This window comes from Montipora capricornis, chromosome 3 (genome assembly GCF_036669925.1).
Source record: "Montipora capricornis isolate CH-2021 chromosome 3, ASM3666992v2, whole genome shotgun sequence".
NCBI classification, from domain to species: domain Eukaryota; kingdom Metazoa; phylum Cnidaria; class Anthozoa; order Scleractinia; family Acroporidae; genus Montipora; species Montipora capricornis.
This window is the reverse complement of record NC_090885.1, coordinates 15,936,817-15,955,294: the sequence shown is the minus strand read 5'-3', so window position 1 is coordinate 15,955,294 and position 18,478 is coordinate 15,936,817. Positions and strand designations below refer to the sequence as shown.

General features: G+C 37.2%; 2 protein-coding genes across 5 annotated transcripts in view; one reads left to right on the top strand and one right to left on the bottom strand.

The window, feature by feature from the left end:
• Positions 1–433: 433 nt before the first annotated feature.
• Positions 434–17,055, bottom strand: LOC138042389 (ras-related protein Rab-13-like). Of its 4 annotated transcripts, none has more exons than XM_068888265.1 (9): positions 16,916–17,055; positions 15,929–16,171; positions 14,456–14,516; positions 14,085–14,145; positions 8,506–8,583; positions 7,208–7,300; positions 5,194–5,259; positions 2,609–2,659; positions 434–2,297 (listed from the first exon to the last, which is right to left on the bottom strand). In XM_068888265.1, exons 2-9 carry the CDS (start codon positions 16,110–16,112, stop codon positions 2,184–2,186), a joined length of 708 nt encoding a protein of 235 aa, XP_068744366.1. In that variant the 5' UTR covers positions 16,113–16,171; positions 16,916–17,055; the 3' UTR covers positions 434–2,183. The 4 variants fall into 4 exon arrangements, with proteins under 4 accessions (XP_068744366.1, XP_068744367.1, XP_068744368.1 ...); XM_068888266.1 differs by lacking the exon at positions 16,916–17,055 and adding an exon at positions 16,318–16,408; XM_068888267.1 differs by lacking the exon at positions 16,916–17,055 and adding an exon at positions 16,246–16,362.
• Positions 17,056–17,368: 313 nt separating this feature from the next.
• LOC138042391 (uncharacterized) overlaps positions 17,369–18,478 on the top strand; it is a 24,628-nt gene continuing 23,518 nt past the window's right edge. Inside the window, exons 1-2 of the mRNA XM_068888269.1 lie at positions 17,369–17,526; positions 17,659–17,719. Coding sequence (XP_068744370.1) covers positions 17,409–17,526; positions 17,659–17,719 — 179 coding nt within the window. The 5' untranslated portion in view covers positions 17,369–17,408. The remainder of the gene's footprint in view (positions 17,527–17,658; positions 17,720–18,478) is intronic.

Below are 18,478 nucleotides of genomic sequence, written 5' to 3'. Positions count from 1 at the left end.
ACTTTCAGCTAGGGAATCCAAACAGATGAAACATTTTTAGGGGATAAAAATATGCCTATATCTAACATTAATTTTATTATAAATACTAAAATACGTTTAACAATGCTATGTTTAAGTGGTTTTGAACAGTCTATATTCTCGTTGGCTGCCCCTGGTTCATCACCACATTGTTTCTGTATAATTTTATAGTGGAGTATGCCCATGTCGTAACTGAAAGAATGATTGTTTCAATCACATACCAGGCTTAAACTTTTGTACCATCTCACTTCATTAATGTTTCTCCATGTAATTACATCTTTTGATATCCCTCCCTCATTGTTAAATGAACCAATTATTGCAACATGTGATGTATGAATAGCTTTTTGCTTCAATTCTTTCTTGACCCGAATGTTTGAATGGCATTGAACTTCCGGAGTTCATTATAATGAGACCATTGGCATTATTAGCAAAATTTATTTTACCAAAGTAACAGTATCTCCCTTACATTGTATTTTAAAATCTTCATTGCTTTATTGCAGCGGTCACTATTAAAAGATCAAGATTATGAATTTAAATAAAATTCAAACGGCAATAATTAAAAACAATATAGTATGCCACTTTCCCATTTACCTTGGAAGTTTCAGATACATATAGTATTTGAGAATACCCAAAAGGTACATGAAAAACTTTCATCAATAATTTCAGTTGCAGCTTATCATTAACCAATACAGATCCTTCAAGTAAAGGTTATGCTAATCCAGTAGAAATGAAAAAACTATAATATGATACATTTATTATATGGCTCTGTCTTACGAGGACTGGGAACTACAAAATTCACGAATTTGATTGGCTAAAATCGATATTGACCGCGGTCTAGATTTTCCCATCTAGACCGGCATCAGTTCTTCTCCCAATATTTATTTATGGATCCGAAGTGCCAAACAGCATGATGACAAACGAGAAGATGACGAGCAAACTTTGACAGAATTAAGTTCAGCTCATCGCCGTTCGCAAGCAAAATGTTCTTGTTTGGCCATATAATAAACATCTTATTAACCGAGCTAGGTCGGTCTGTATGGGAGAATCTTGACCTCGGTCGCTGGTACAGACCTCACTGCGTTCGGTCTGTACTGGCGACCTCGGTCAAGATTCTCCCATACAGACCTCCCGCTCGGTTAATAAGAACTAAGTACAGGCCATCATCACTCATGCTATTTTAGGCTGGCTTAGCAACTACATAGTACAACATAGTCCTGATTTGTTAAATAAAACAGTGAAAGCCCATCTTTCCAGTGTAACTACAGATTGTATCTTCATCAGTCCTTTCCATACCCAGAGTTGTGTTAGGGCTTGATAGCTTATATTATACAAGACTTCGTAAATTTATAATTGATATACATTGAATTTTGTATCGTTCATAATATTATAAAGTATTTTGTACACTTGATGTAATAAAAATTGGTTATAATAATATAACAATTTGTTATAATAATATCAGTATTGTTGTACTCCATACTCACATCTCTCTACATTTACATATGTTGTACTTTAGAAAATAAACCATTTTTAGTGCGCGTCAGTGCTTGTATTTTTTAACCAAAGGAAGTCCAAGTGTGTTTTTAATCTACCTTAGTTTCCATGTACAGTGTATGTGAAACATAATTGGCAGCCATTTCAGCCTGCAGACTGGTGGAAGGGAGAAAAATTGTGGAGAAAAACTAAGAGTGAGTTTCTCAGGACTTCCAAATTCTCACTGCATGCTCCCTCTCGATTTTGTTGTCTTGATTGTTTTCCTGGGCATTCCCAGGTTCCTCTGACAATAGTTGCAATGCAAGCTACTGCCATCGCAAAACGTTCTTATTCAAACCCACTTGAAAAAGTCTGCAGGCTAAAGTGAACACTGAAACGTTAATATATTTAATAATATGTTTGCATTTCCCATTTTAGAGAACTTGAAAGTGTACAATGTACATAAATTCATTATTTTCTCATTGCTAAGCTGAACAAATCTTTTCTTTCATAAAACACTTTTTTTACAATTTTTTGCCTCTGTCAACATTTCAAATGCTTTCCATGATTTGCACAAGAATAGTATTTTCAATTTTATAGCTCTGCTGTTTATTTTGCTAAAAAGTAACATAATAATATACTCTAAACGATCTGTAAACCATTATACAACTTTGAATTATTAATTTTGTGTTAACCTATTTGACACGACAACAGTTAGAGGTGTTTAACTTGGGCTGTGGTGTATCAAGTGAGGGCAGGGTGACACCATCTACACAAAGAAAACCCCCATCATCATCATCAGTCTTCACCTGGAAATGAAAAATTTGAAAAAAGACCATAAATGGCCAATTTTTAACCAAATAAGAGACAGGTGCTGTTTTCTTCACCTCCTTGTTCTTGAGGAGTAAAATTCATAATCAGTTTCTGAAGGAAACTACATTTTGGTTGTCATCACCAACCTCAAGCTTAACACAAAATGGCCGATGGAGCTAGGGGATTCAAAGCACGGTAAAGTACTGAAATTAAACTCACAAAGAGTAATACAGTGTAGATATGATATAGGAACTACCTGTACTTTGAGAACTAGAGTCTAGCAGTATTTGCTGTACTGTAAACATACCAAGTCAGGATTATTTGCATATTTCATGTTTTTGATGAGCTCTTGGAAAACCTGTCAACAAAGGAATGGAACAAAATAGATCAGAATCCAATTCCTGATTGGAGCTGAACCAGTCCTTATGACTAACTTATGGTTACTTTCAATGCTACACCGGTACCTCTGAGCTTGCAATGTTCCAAGATCTTTATACCTGTATCAGGGCTGTCAACTCCTCTGCGTAACCCGGGAGATTCCAGATTTTGGACCGTATCTCCTGGTTTCGAGGTAAATATGCTCTGAAATCTCCCGATTAATTGCCGAAGTTTGTCATTTCCAGTGAGAATTGACTTTCACAACAATAAGATTTCAAATACTTGGTGTTGTTCAAGTTACTTTAACATTGATAATAACAAAATTTGAACATTTAATAAACTCCGGTAAACCATTAATTGCTATTGACGGATAATCTGTCAGGAACGAAACACAGGTCTCAGGTCACAGGTCTAACTGCCCGGATAATGTGATCCGTCCAAAATAAACCAATCAAATTAATTAAATGCTGCAATGCCAGCGACATCTTTTTGTGCGTTTTTTTACTTTTTGCCAAGGTTGGGTGAGGTCTCGTGTACTTGTGTCACATCTCAGAGACTGAAGATGTCGATTGATTTTACTACACTTTAGAGGGAGTTTTTAGGACTTTTAACTTCCAACTTGTAAAGACAAAAAAAAAATAATAAATGAATGTAGCTGAAAAAATTGTAAAGATTCCAGATTAAAATATCATATGTTGAACAGAGTCATTGAGTATTTTTTTGCAGAAAAGATGTAATATGACGTCATCTATCATCCCATCCCTTTCAATTCTCAATATTTGAAGACTTTAGGGGTTGACACTCCTGCGGTATGTGCTTTTGAAACTGATGCGTTGGAATGCGTGGTGCATTGATTGTAGAATTTGAGCAGTTTTGTTTAAAGGGGACATAGTTTTTTAGTGGATGTAGATGTTTCCCTCCTCTAATAATAATAATAATAATACTGATAAAGGCCACTAGAAAGATCAGCGGTGGTCATAATAATGAAACAGAGGTTGAGTATAAGATACGTAAGAAAAATGAAAGAAGGGAACAGTGGAGGGAAAAAGTTATGCATGGACAGTTTTGTACGACAGACGGAAGAAATATTAGGGAATGAATCCTGGTTTTGGTTAAAGAAAGGAAGTGTAAAAAGGGAGACTGAGAGTCTTATTATGGCTGCGCAAGAACAGGTGCTTGCAATGAATCTGATGAAAGCTAGAATATATCAAACTCAAGAGGACAGTAAATGTCGAATGTGTAGAAAGGTGAATGAAAGCATAAATCATAATTTTTGTGAGTGAATGCCCTAAATTAGCACAAAAGGAATATAAAAGGAGACGTGACTGGGTGGGTAACAAGATCCATTGGGAAGTTTGTAAAGAGGAAGGTTTCATTGTCAATGAAAAGTGGTATGAACATGTACCTGAGTCAGTACTAGAGAATGAGAGATGTAAAATATTATGGGATTTTACGACACAGACTGATCACGTAATAGAGGCAAGAAGACCGGACATGATTGTTGTTGAAAAGAGAAATAAATGTTGCAAAATAATAGATTTTGCAATACCATATGATAGCCGTATTGAGGAGAAAGAAGTCGAGAAGGTAGTGAAATACCAGGATCTAGCAAGAGAATTGAAGAAGTTATGGAAAATGAAAACAATTATGGTAATTCCTATTGTAATCAGAACATTTGGAACAGTTCCAAAGGATTTAAAGAGGAGACTAGAGAATACTGGTATAGAGACCAAGATAGACGAGCTTCAGAAAAGTGTTATTCTGAACACGGCAAGGATTCTTAGGAAGGTCCTTGGCTAGAAGTTTGAGGAGACTTGTTGTCACCAAGCTTCCTGGAGTACTGAAGTTCCATTGGAAATCCAATGTGCGAAAACAAGATAATAATAATAATAACAATAATAATAATAATAATACCGTATTTACCCGTGTATAATGCGCACTTTTTTTCCGAAATTTGAAGTTCAAAATTTACACTGTGCATTATACACGGAACCTTTCGTTTATTGCTACTAACACTAATTTGCATACACGCGAACGCACGCGAAAGAACAATAAACTTGAATTTAATAGGTTGTTGTTAAGGCTGTTGTTATAATAAAACCGTAACTAGCCTATCATAGCTGTTTAATTTCAATCGATAAAAACAATACGCTCATTGTAGTAAAACTTATGAGCAGTCCATCATGGCAACGGCAAATACAAAGCGACAAAGTTATACCACGGCGGAGAAGTTAAAAGTGATACAATTTGCAGAACAGCACGGAAACTTTGAGCAAATTTAACAGTAACAACAGAGTGCCAGTGTGTGGAACACTTTTGTTTATTCAAAGTACAGTCATATTAATTAAGTTATCGTTCGTTATCGCTCGCTTGGGTTTTTGATTCGGTGGGTTTTTAATAACAAACTTTTTTTCAAAGAAAAATGTTCCAAAAATAAGGGTGCGCATTATACACGGGTGCGCATTATACACGGGTAAATACGGTAAGAATAATTATTACTATTATTATTATTACCTCTTTGACATTTGCCTTTGTTTTTGCACTTGTTTCATAGAATTTCAAACCCTGCTGTCTGGCAAACTGTGGAATAACAACAACAGCAAAAAATATAGTAACTGCAGTTGACCTCATACCCCATTTCACTTGAAATGTAAATGCAAGAATGCACAAGGATTATATATTAAAATTTAATAATTATACACTGTGAGACAGAATTTAAGAAATTTCTTTGAACTGTGGTTATGTAATTCTCAGTGAAAGTGACCTTTGCAGTCAATGACAGAGGCAACTTGAGCAGTCGCAAAGAAGTCTAAAAAAATCACCAATATTATTATGGGATTTAATGCGAACTTGCAAGTGGCGGATGCCATGCACAAGTGCATACTTTCAGCTTTCTATGCATTCTGATTGGCAAGCTCGGGGCGAATAACAAGTACTACCGGTATTCACATCTGAGAAAGTGGAGAAAAACTTTGGTTATGATATTTTATTGATAAACTTGGCTGATTGTTCAACTTTGCCTCACTGTTGGTGAGAGTGGCGGGTATTTATCTCAAACTTATAAGTGAATAATATTATTGTTACTCGTATCCCCAAAATATTAATGTTGATCAATGAGATTTCTTTTTGAGGTAGAAGTTGTTTTTTTAACCAATTGACTCTTGGGGGTGAGACTTGATAGATTTTACTCCTCAACAGGGGCCATTCTGGGATGCCTGGGGAATGGGTTAATTTATTGTATTTTTTATAAAAATACACCGTACTGTTTACGTACATGTAGATAAGGTGGGCAATTCAAAGGAGTTTGAGCCTGTCTTAAGGGGAAGCAAGAGTGCATGATGTAGGTGTTGCATTGAATTACCGGTACTTAAAGTGTCCCTGTGACCAAAAATCAATTCACATTTTTCTTTGGATTTCAAAACTATGTTAACAAAACACTAAGTGACCCACGTTTTAAGCCTTGATTTCAAAAAGACACCTCTTTATTTTAACTGGAATTTTCCTATTTAATGGTCCGCCATTACGAACATTATGTTCTTGAGAGAGCTGGATCAAGGAGAAAATGACATCAAAGGCTCACTAGTTTAAGAATGCAATACGTGTATATGTTGTAGTTTGAAATGTACTTCAGGTCAAAATGATTTCAAGCTAGGTCAAAATATTTTAAACTAGGTTGGATTGTCAAAAAGATTTTAACCCAGGTAAATTTGTTTTAAGCCAAGTTGAAATGACTATCAATGTTTTGAATGTGAGTAATGATGTACCGTGAAATCCAAAACTTACACTCAAAGTGAACGGCCTTTGGATAAAAATCAAAGCTCAAAATTTTGAAGGAAAAAAGGAAGTGGTTTTTTTGATCACAGGCCGGGGCACTTTAAAATGAATTTAGGTCAAAATGATTTTCACCTAGTTTGATTCGAAATTTCTTTTGTCTGGTAATCATTATCATAAAAACAAATTAACAACTGTGTTGCTATTAAAGTGGAGGTCAGGTGCCTGAATTGTCCTGGAGCTTCCACGATTGGCAACCAGCTCCAAGATGGAGACTGCACCGATGGCTGGCAAAACCTGACAAACCAGACATGAGCCCCCCTGCCCTCAAGAAGACAGGCACCCATCACACTGATAAACAGGGGAAAGTAGAGGGGGGGAGGGAGGGAGGGAAAAAACCACTAAACGCTGCACACAAAATGCTCCTTCTTCCCGCCACACTGATGAAAAAGCTGCACCACACTTGTAAAGCACGAGGAATCCAACACATGCGCAAATATAACAAAACCACTGACAACGATTGGCTACAGTCGCTCTTAGTTGTTAATTAGATTAAACTGGATCATTTTAACCTCGCAAAACAAAATTTCAAATCATCAACCAAACTTTAAATCACTTTGACCTGAATTTCATATTGACCTACATGTACAATACATGTATAGGCCTTTTGATTTTCTTTCTTCTATATGACATTTCGTATTAAGAAGGGGAATAGATATCAACATTGAATGGCTCAGTTAAAGGGTGATTGCTTCACCTCTTCTCCAGTTTGTGTTTCCACTTGCCAGCTTTGTTTTTCTAAATCACACTTGTTGCCCACCAAGATAACCTCCTCTTGCATAAGATCATGCTGTAAAAGAGATTGTTTGTCATAATGATTACAAATGAATAATTAGGTTGAACTAGAGCTCAAGGCTTTTAATATCAAATCTTGATTACAGAAAGAAAACAGTGAATGTCAATATCCTTTCATGTACTTCTTATTAAACCACTAAAAAAGCAACCTAGCTACTTAACATGTAGGCAAGGCTGAAAGTCTGTATGACAAGAAACTTACTAACAATAACAATACCATGCCAAAGAAAATACAGCCAATCAGATTGAAGGAAAGCTGGTGTATATTCGTCAGTATTCCACCGAACCTTCCCATCGATCAGTGCAATTCAATGGTATCACACCCACCCTTTCCCATTGTACCTTGCTGGCCCAGTATTTTCTATGGCATAGTATAAAATAGTTATGCAACCCTCTTGCCACTTTTATTTCTTGTTATGCACAATTGCCTAGAGGCTTGACCCGTGGGATATTCCACAGAATACTACTTGAAAGTGTTGCATAGCTAGTAATAATAATAATAATTAATAATAATAATAATAATAATAATTGATTGTACACTGTGGATGGAAACACATAATAATAATAATAAAAATAATAATAATAATACTAAGAATAATAATAGTAATAATAATAATAATAATAATAATAATAATAATAATAATAATGTTATTATTAATTTTCACACAACAAGGGCAAGTAAACAAATTAATTTTCATCTTAGAGTTCTCCAACAAAATTAATAGCAAATAAAGTCAAAATAGAAAACATCAAATGACATCTTAGTTTTTTTATGAAAGGGGGAAACTAGAGTACCCACTAGGGAAGAACCCGTTGGAGAACCAACAAACCCAATCCACATACAGTGTAAAGTCCAGGAATCAATACTCATGCAGCCACATCAGAAAAATGGAAGTCTAGATCTACTCTCACTACTGAGCCAGGCTGATGCTCCCCAAATTAGTTTGCGTACTTGCAAATTTCTTGCACGACTTTGTTAAGTTTCTTGCATTGTTTTACAACAAATAATGGATCCACATGGTCCACATAATGAACACTAAAGTTAGTGGCTGGTATTAGTCTTTGAAGGATGCTGACTCACCAGTGCTTGGACAAGTGCATACCTATAAGCATTACTTACGTAAGTCGTGTGACCTCCCATAAATACAATGACATTCTCTTTACAATTAATTTTTAACAACCAATGCAGGCTGTACACACCTTATTCATACTCTTGAGCCAGTAATGCAGCTGATCAAATGAACGTGCATTTGTGATGTCATAAACCAAAAGTACTCCCTAAAACGAAAAATACAGAAGGAACCCAAAAGTCAGTAAAAAGAAAATGGGATCCTTATAATTATGTGAAAGGAGTTGCTAATTATGACTTTCACAACAAACATTCTAACTTTCAAAAATGATAAAAAGCAAATTAAAAGTGCCTTGGAAGTCTAGAGCAAGAAAACCACATAACAGTATTTAATTTAGATTTTGCCATGAGATCAGACAGTATATCAGAAATTGTACATTGTATTTTCCACTGGCTGAGGAATGAAAGAAGAAGAAAATGTTTTGTCACACACCTCTGCGGTGTCAGTCACTGTAAAAGAAGAGAAGAAGACAAGAACCAATGAAAGCTTTAAAAATCGAAGAACTTTTAGTAGGCAAAACACTGAGAGATCTGACAGAACAAAATACATTTTTTTTGAAACTGACCAGCTAAACTCTTTAATTACAAATACTAATTAGCAGTGGACCGCAAATCATCACTAACGCCCGTGCCTATGTCAAATTGCGCAAAGATCTAACACATATTATAATACCCTCCCTTTTGTAGACAAATGAATGAGACTATACATGCTACAACATGGATAAATATTTAACACAGGTCCTAGGAGCTGTAACAGATTTTCGCTTAAGTGATTAGAAGAGTTTGCAGAGAATTTCCTGAGTCAGCTCTGACATGATAATACAAAGTCTTGCAGATATTCCGAGACTCGGCGGACACACTGGGATCTTCTTGAACCACTCGAGGAGGAAGGTGTTTCTGCCTCCACAGGGGTTGTGGATGGACATGATTCGCCAGCAAAACGAGATAGTATCTTCTCATTCTCAGACACAAAAATTTGAGGTTGCTGCTCCTTGCTTAATGACTCTCTTGCTCAAAAGCAAGTCTGGAGACTGGTTGGTTGGCTTTCCTGAGATGAATTCGGTTCATCGTAGAACAACTTGTGGGAGCTCAACCTGATGAGATCTCTGATCAAGTTTCTTCTCCACTACGCATCTTTGCCATTCTTTCTGTCCTGCTTGCCAAGGCTTGACTCGCACAGCATCACCTGGTTGAAAATGATCAATATTGTGGGCATTTCTGTTGTAAAAACATGCTTGTTGTTGCTGACGCAGACGAAGCTCAGCAAACTAGCAGATAATTATTGGTAGAAGACTTCTTGTTCCATGGTTGAACAGACGCTGAGCTGGGCTGATTAGCATACTACATGTAGATGGAGGTGTACATGTACCGTAAAAGTCCATGTATAAGCCACACCTTTTTTCTCAAAGTTCAAATAAAAAATCAGGAGTGCGGCTTACCTACGGGAACATCCAAGGTTGGACTTTTCTAAGGCCTAATTAATATTCATAAAAACTTTTCAAGATGTCACTGAATGAAACATATAACAAACTGAAAGCAAGGTGTTGTTGATCATTGCCTTTTGAATGAGTGGTGCCTCCTTAAAGTGGTACTATGACGAAAATTGCATCTTTCCTATCTAAGCCATTTTGAAACATAAACAAGTAGTCTGCGTGAGAAGAAAAATGCTGTTTACATTTTCCAAATATCTCTTTTCGTTCCAGAGATATTCGAGTTTTTTAAATATGCAAATTAGCCAAGTGATGACGTCATACACTCAACCAAATTTTGTTCAGATATGATGAAAAGACATATCTCAGCCAATTTGTATCAGAAATGTTTGATTTTTTGCAGTAAGATTCTTCTAAATGTTCTCCACAACATTAGCTAAACAGTTTTGTTACCATGGCATCATACTGGGTTCCAGACCTCCCTCATATTAAGAGCTCTTCTGGCCACCTTTGGCATTCCATTTTGATATTTGCTAACATCACTTCATATGCATGATCCAGCAAGCATATGAATATGTTAGATCGAGTTTGTGGCCTTGTTTAACATTTTTCAAGCTGAAAATCACTAACATATTGAAATCAAGTGAGTGGGGACTGGAAAAGAGTGAGTTGCCATGGGAACAGAATTTTTTATAGCCATAGGTGTGTATCCTGTAGAACTATTAGACTACCAAGTTTCAACGGTCTGTGCTGCAAATTGGCCAAGGTAGCTCTATTTATATACTCAATATATTATTGGGTTGAGTGTATGACATCATCAGTCATCTCATTTGCATATTTTACCCATTTTTCAAACTTAAATATCTCCGGAACTAATGAAGATATTTGCAAACGGTAAATGGCGTTTTTATTCTTTCATGGAATTCTATGTGATACACTCAAAAAATCAAGGGGTAAAAATTTGATCATAGTACCACTTTAAAGATTGATCCAACGGTTTGTATCTTGATGCCTTTGTTATTTTGTGATTCTTGTTCTCCAAGAGTTCTTTCAAGGGATTAATTTTCACTTTACTCCAACAACTGAACACCAACCTACAGGGACTTGCCATTCTTCCACAAAGCTGTTTGCTATCATGCCTGCGGCCAATCATTTTAATGCATATCTTTCCGCCACATGCGAGAAAATACCAATACCACCCTCCTGCGCATTGTTTCAATCACCTTCGAATTTCAACTTCACCGAGCGTTTCGAAGTGATAATCTTGAAAAAAAATTGCATCATGATAGCATCTTAATTTTTTTTAATAGTAAACTCACACGATAAAGGTACGACAAGTGAAATTTCGCTATCTAAAGACTTAATTGATAACAAAGCTCTTAACCCTTTCCCTCCTAAGAGTGACACTGTCTTATAGATTTTACTGGTCTAACGCTAGACGATTTTACTCGTCAATGGGGAGCCCCTCAGGGGTGAAAGGGTTAACATCCACCGTGTACATGTCAGTGTTTTGAGACCATACTTGTTTGTCCTTATTTGTTTACTAAGAGAACTTCATTAGAACTCCAAATTTTGTCCCTTTTCTTTTTCAAAATGCAAGCCTCCAAATTGGGGGTGCAGCTTATACATTGACTTTTATGGTATTCCTGTGGTCAAGTAGGGCGAGAAACACATTTGAACCTGCAGCCTTCTTGGATTTCAAAAGGACCTTCTTTGCCTCTTTGACTGCACTCTCTGCTTTCCCCTTGGCTTGACTGTGGTGCAGGTTATTTGTACGGTGGTTAAAATCCCATTCTTTAGCAAATTCTAGGAAATCTCGGGAAGTAAACTGTGGTCCATTATCTGTGACAAGCTGTTCAGGTATGCCATGTCTCACAAAATGGGCCTTGCGCTTCTTCATCACACTCATCAAGGAAGTACTTCTGAGGTGGTAGTCGAGCACAAAGAAGTCACTATAATAGTCGAATGTCACAATATAACTCCTTCATAATGTAGCTCAAACGAGTCAGCTCTGACAAACTGCCATGGCATGCTTGGTGTATCATGGCTCATATATACTCTACATGCTTCACAGGTCGACACATGATTATGTCCCCTTTCATGCCAGACCAATTGAGACACTCCCGCAATCTGTTGAGGCAACCATTTATAAAAATTTAATAACTCTCAAGTGCAAGTTGTGGATTCGCTTGAGCAGTTCTCCTCTAGCAGCTCCTGGGACTACCACTCTCTCCCCTTCATCAACATGTTGAAATATGGTGAGATGACTGACAGCAGAGCATTCTTGTCTTCAGGCCAGCCCTGGATGATAACAGTTTTCAAAACCTTCAAAAGAGATTCATCCTTTCCATCTCACAAAGGATCTGCAAAAGTCTCTTTTCAGAAATCAGTAGATAGTTTATCATGTTGATGGTTTCAAAATCAGCTTCATCTTGTGTAAATGAATGGAGATATGCCCTGGAAAGCGGGTCAGCAAGAAACATTTTGGTCATACTTCAGCAAAATAATGGATCATCATCTGCTGAAGCCGCAAAACTAACAAGAAATCTTCTTCTATTGATTTTCTGGGTCAGGCTTTCTTTGACGTGGCTTTGACTTCATTGACACGATCATGCAGTTGGCTAATTGGCAAGGGATTTCATTTGAACTGCAGCAATTTCCTTGCTCGCTTTCATTCTCATCTTCACTATAACTGAAGGTTTTGATTACTTTGAGCCCATCATCACCGATTGCATGCTTGAACATGGCAACCTGATATTCAGGGCTTTCCATTCCCAACCTTGAAATGACGAAATAAAGTAACAGTACTTCCATATAGCTTCCAATTCTCAGCGATTTCACCAGAAGTTCTCAAATTCAGATGTTGCGGCGGTAAAATTTTATGGAACATCATTGATCGGGGCATTTGTTGCTGAGCTGTTGAAGCAGTTGAACCTTCCATTCGATCATGAGCAGTTTATGTTGTCAGTGAAGAATGGAAGATAATCCCTGTCACCATGTAAAAGAAGAGAAGACGTGCTTTCGGTAGCTATGCCTTTATTGTATACCATGGTAGGCTGGGTTTTGTTTGTGAAATAAAATAGTCACTTGGTGGTGGTCAACTTTCCAATAGTTTTCACGCTTGTGTGACATACATGTATCGGACACGGGGAGTGGCCCAAAAACAATGTCCCCCACGGACTGCCTTATGGACCATTCCACGGACTGCCCATACGAACCACCTCTACGAACCACCCCAAACAGCAAAAAACTAAATATGGGTTATTGACCAAGTACGAGGTCAAGATGGCTGGATATTGGCAAAGTTCTTTTTTTGCATGTAATAACAACTTGTCGATGAGTATTTAGTTAGTAAAAAGCAAAACTAAATCTTTTCCAACATTGTTTGTCGAAAAACCAACTTTGACATATGATTGATTGATCTTGTTGACAGGAAATTCTTCATTCGACACAGTTTTTCTGAACGTTCGAAGCTTAGTAGCCAGGCATTAGATCGGACGCAAAGATGGAAAACTGTACACCAGGAGCAGCCTTTTTCAAATGTTTCCGCAGATAAGCCGCACCCCTGATTTCCACTGACAATAATATTTTTGGGAAAAAGGTGCGGCTTATCTGTGGGTGTTTACGGTAAATGTAATTAAGATACTTTGGGCCCGAGCCTGAGTCTGTTAAATTTCCCGGAGGGTAACAATTGAGATTTTCCTGACACAAGTGGTCTATCCAGACACGGCAGGTACAAAACACAGGTCACAGGTCACAGCCATTGCTTTACCAGTAGAGAAACTATTCTAAACATTCATAAAAGCTAGCCTAAAATATTTTGTTTGGGCCTAATTAGGCCTAAGGTTAGCTTTTGCGAATGTTTAGGATACTTTCTCTATTGGTAAAACAATGACTTGTGACCTGTGTTTTGTACCTGCCGATCCAGAAAACCATTAAGTCAAATATTTAATAGTTGTTATTTATTTTTACTTTATTTATCTTTATTTCAATGTTGTTTTGGGGTGGTCCGTAGAGGGGGTCCATAGGGGTAGTCCGTGGACTGGTCAGTAAGGCAGTCCGTAGACCTGGTCCAAAGGGGGTCCACAGAATGGGGGTCAGTGTTTTCCGGTCACTCTGTATGAGGAACTGTAAATTATGTCAGTCTGTGTCAGTCAGTGTCAGTTGGTGTAAATTATGTCAGTCAACTTGAGACACACAAACTTGCATTTTATAAATACCTTTGTCCCTCTAAAATGCATTGATGTTAGTGTTCTGAATCTCTCTTGTCCCGCTGTATCCCTGATAAACAAAAAGAAAAGGTTTTAATTCAGACCAGTAAGTCAACCATGCATATACATTGTATACAGTGCAATTATAGTGGTTTTAATACTTAAATTTTACCATCCTCTGATTGGCTCAGAATACATGTATATTTGCAGCACAAGATCGTAATTCTCCAACATTACTGTAGTGTACTATGTACGTAACCATGCAAAACCAAAACAATAATTTAAAAGTGAAATTAATTTTGACACCTTATTTGAAACAGTTCTCTTAGTGCCAAACAATACAAAGAGTATTTGCCAATATTTTCCGAATTTTTACTTACCATATCTGTATTCGAACACGGACTCCATCCACAGTGTTAATGATATTCACAAAATCAATTCCTAAAGTAAGAAAAAATCTATTAAAGACCAAAGGAAACAGCAAAACCAGTCAGCAAAATATTTTTGAAAAGCCTTGAAAATGCCATCATGACTCAAACAGTCTCATATACAGAAAACAGTCTGTCAAAAAGCTGTGTACCATATTAAAAAGAGTCTTTTCTCATCTTTTCTTAATATTTCTGCATGCTCACTGCATGGCTATAATGTCAATTAGATTACAGACATGAAAACTGATACCATCAGCCAAAGTCTTGGGAAAATTTTCTAGCTTTAAGTGTTTTTTTTCACTTATTGTGCAAGAATTGATGGTAAACATTGTTCAAGGTTATACCTAAAAATCCAAGTATGAGTGTTGAATATCATGCTGAACTAACCAGCTTTCTAAAAGAATGATAATATTATAATATTGTCCACTGACTCAATTAGCAATAGGCTGGTTTCAATTTGTTCTGAATGGTATTGATGAATTCTATTTTTTTAAGAATCTTCAATATTGATGATCTTATAATAATAATTTATAAGGTAAGGGTAAAGTCCGCTACGAGCCTAGAAGGCCCACCAGGCCGGCACTTATCTCCGGTTTCTGTAGCATGAAGCAACTAGGAGTATTTCTACTCCCCCCTGGATGGGATGCTAGTTCATCACAGGGTTACCCCCAGCATTTTCGCCGGTACCCATTTATACACCTGGGTGGAGAGAGGCACCGTGAGAGTAAAGTGTCTTTTCCAAGAACACAACACAATGTCCCCGGCCAGGACCCGAACCCGGACCACTTGATCCGGAGTCAAGCACACTACCCATGTGGCCACCGTGCCTCCCACATAGTAATAATATAAGTTTGAGGATATTTGTAAGTTGTCCTTCAGCATTAAAAAAAAACAATGAAATTCAAATAAGACGTAATGCTACTGTTAACACTAGTTTTAACAGCAGAGTGAGGCCTTATGTGAATTTTCATGATAACTTTGAAGATTAGGCTTCAGGTTTTGTGTGACATTAGCAATCTACTTGCTAGGTGATTTCCATCTGAAGAGTTTTTTTTCCATTTCACAATTTTCTGATGCAATTACTTTTAATTATTGCAATTATTATTAATTAACAAATATATTCCATGTTGCTATGCATTTGTTCAGTAGCACATCACAAATGACATCAAAATGTCATAAGAACAAAAAAGTGGCATGTAACATTGCCAAGTGTCTCACTGATATTAAATTTTTTACCACATTTTGATGTGATCTATGAATGAACAGATGCATGGCAACATGGAATCAGCTATGCATCTGTCCTCTAAGAGATCATAGGCGAGAAGTTATCAAAACTTGTGCATTATTGACAGAGCTTATTATATAAAAGAGGACAGATGCAGAAACTAAAGTAACTTTTTAAAATTTAAAAGCTCATGGACACACCATATGTTGGCAAAAGGGACAAAGCAAAGGCCTCATCTGGTTTAGAATAACTTCTTATCAGGGACGATTTGCCAACTCCTGATTCCCCAACCAACAGCACTTTGTAACTTATGTCAAAGTCTTTGGACTGAGATGACATAATTGTGTACTTATAAAACAGCATCAGGAATCCATCATCTCTCATCAAAACTGCTGCAGAACAAGTTTGCCACAACTAATTTACATCACAAGTGTGACCATCTCCTACAAATAAAGACATGCAACAAAGAAGTAATAAAGGCCAGTGTAGTATATATATAGAAGTATGCTATGCGGACCTATGTAACGCGCAGAGTTATGGGTATCTTGGAGAGAGATCCGCCATGTTGTATAGCATCGTGTAGTGTTACCCGGATTGTTATTAAGTTGTGTTTATCCAAGGTTTAAGTGTGCTTGTAACAGCCATCCGAGACCATCCGATAGTGAAATGTCACAGTAAGTATAAAACCTCGTTGCCATTCAGAGGCCAGGTTACTAAGGAAACCGGATAATTCATCGCCGGCAAGTTGGTGCACGATCGAAAAGATCCGTTTGCTCTTCCACCAGCAATTGTACATTACATAATGTCATCTGTGCCTCTAGATATTGGTTGAAAACCATCTATTATACTTGTACATTTAGCCGTTGGCCTTCAAGGTCACCCAACCAGCTTCCGCCATACGATCGGCCATGGAAAACGTTTTAGGAAACGATCATGAGTACTTGCTCCTTAATTCACTTCTGCACTATTCTTGTAATGACAAATTCAAGATTATTTCGCTCGATAGTCGCAACAACCAGGAACCCACGGGTTCCTCCAACGACACAATTCATTTCCAAGAACATGCTTATTTCTAATTGTCGCGCAGGCCAACTAGGGAAAGCAGAATTGCACTAGGTTATTACTGCCTTGCGTAAGATGCAGGCGCGATAATTTCCCAAAACCAGGACTTATATTGAAACACTTACCGTCCGCTTTTTCCTCACATGCTGTTCACATGTCAATTCATATCGGCCAAGTAAGGAAAGATCTCTTGCATATATACAGCACTCTGTTTCTCGGAAACCACTGAAGTAAGTACTGCTGTCACCAAGTAGTTACCGGAAACCAAGCCTTTGCCCGATTCGGGAGCCGATTAGGTTAGTCACACAACGCTTGCGTGACGTCATCGAGTAAATCGATCCCGAACGTAACAGGAACGATATTTACTTCGAACATGGATACCAACAATTAAAAGCGAAAATGACTGAACTGAAGAAGATCTCTCGCAAAAAAATTCTGTTTATTGATCGAATTCCAAAAAGTTTCACCGAATGATGGGCTGTCCGTCACATTCGTCTAAATTGGCTCTAAGTATCGTATAAGCCTTCAAATATATCGCTACTGGTATCGATACCTTGTTTTGTCCCAGCTCCCTTTGGGCTTAGAGTTCACTTCGCTCAAAGCACTCCTGCATGTGAGATGCGGCCAAGGAGAGTCGCAAAAGTTGTTCTTGTTGGAGACAGTGGTGTTGGAAAATCCACCATCCTTTCTACGTATACTGGAGAGCCGTTCAGCCCCGTTTATTTTAAAACCCGAGGTGAGGTTGTTTATGGTGTTCCGCGAGAAAAGATTACTTGACCTTCAAAGTACCTACCTTCTAATTTTACGTACCTTATGCATGGCTAAAGAATTTCATTTCGATCCTTACAATTTTTGTTTCCAATGACAGAGAGAGACATTAAGACAGCTACGGTAAGAGTGCGCCAACAACAATTAGAACTGCAAATATGGTGAGCAATTTTAAATCGTAAAAGACACACAAGTTGTTAGTAAACGATATTATGAGGGAAGTAATTAGAAGACAAAGCCGGAAAACCAGCTGGTCTAAACATTTCTCGGAATTGTAAACCAATTACAGAGGATCTGACAGTTTTCTTGCCTGAACATGGATTGAAACAGCATAGAAGTTATGAATACTCGTGAACTTACAATAATCTCTCGTAAAGAACTCGATAAATGGATCGCCTGAAGAAACATCAAAGTGACTCTTCCGAGGAAGAGTCACTGGTCAATGAGAAATTTTTAGCAACTTTTTTCAGAATACTGCTCAAATTGAAAAAAATAATTGCCAATTTTCAACATTCAAATATCATTGATCAACAGTATTTTGAAATAATAGTTTTTAGAAATAAAAGTAACATTACTGTAGTATGTTTCGCTGGGGTCTAATTTCAAACAATAATGACACTCAGTGCTTCAGTTCAAATGTACAGTTCAGTACAGTTTAGATGGAAAGAATATGTGAGCGCATGAGAGACTCCCCTTTGGCATAGAGTTTTATGAGCAAACTTTTTAAAGGTGATACCCCTGAGATAAAAAACTGACAGTCATAATTTTCAAATACTTTGAATTATGTGTGAATTAAATTTGGTCATGGTACACAAAAATGCAATTTTATCATGGCTCAGATGAAAAAGAGGGAGGAGATCTTCAAGCAACATTTTTCAAATAAATTACACATTCACAAGATACTGATCAGTCTACAATGT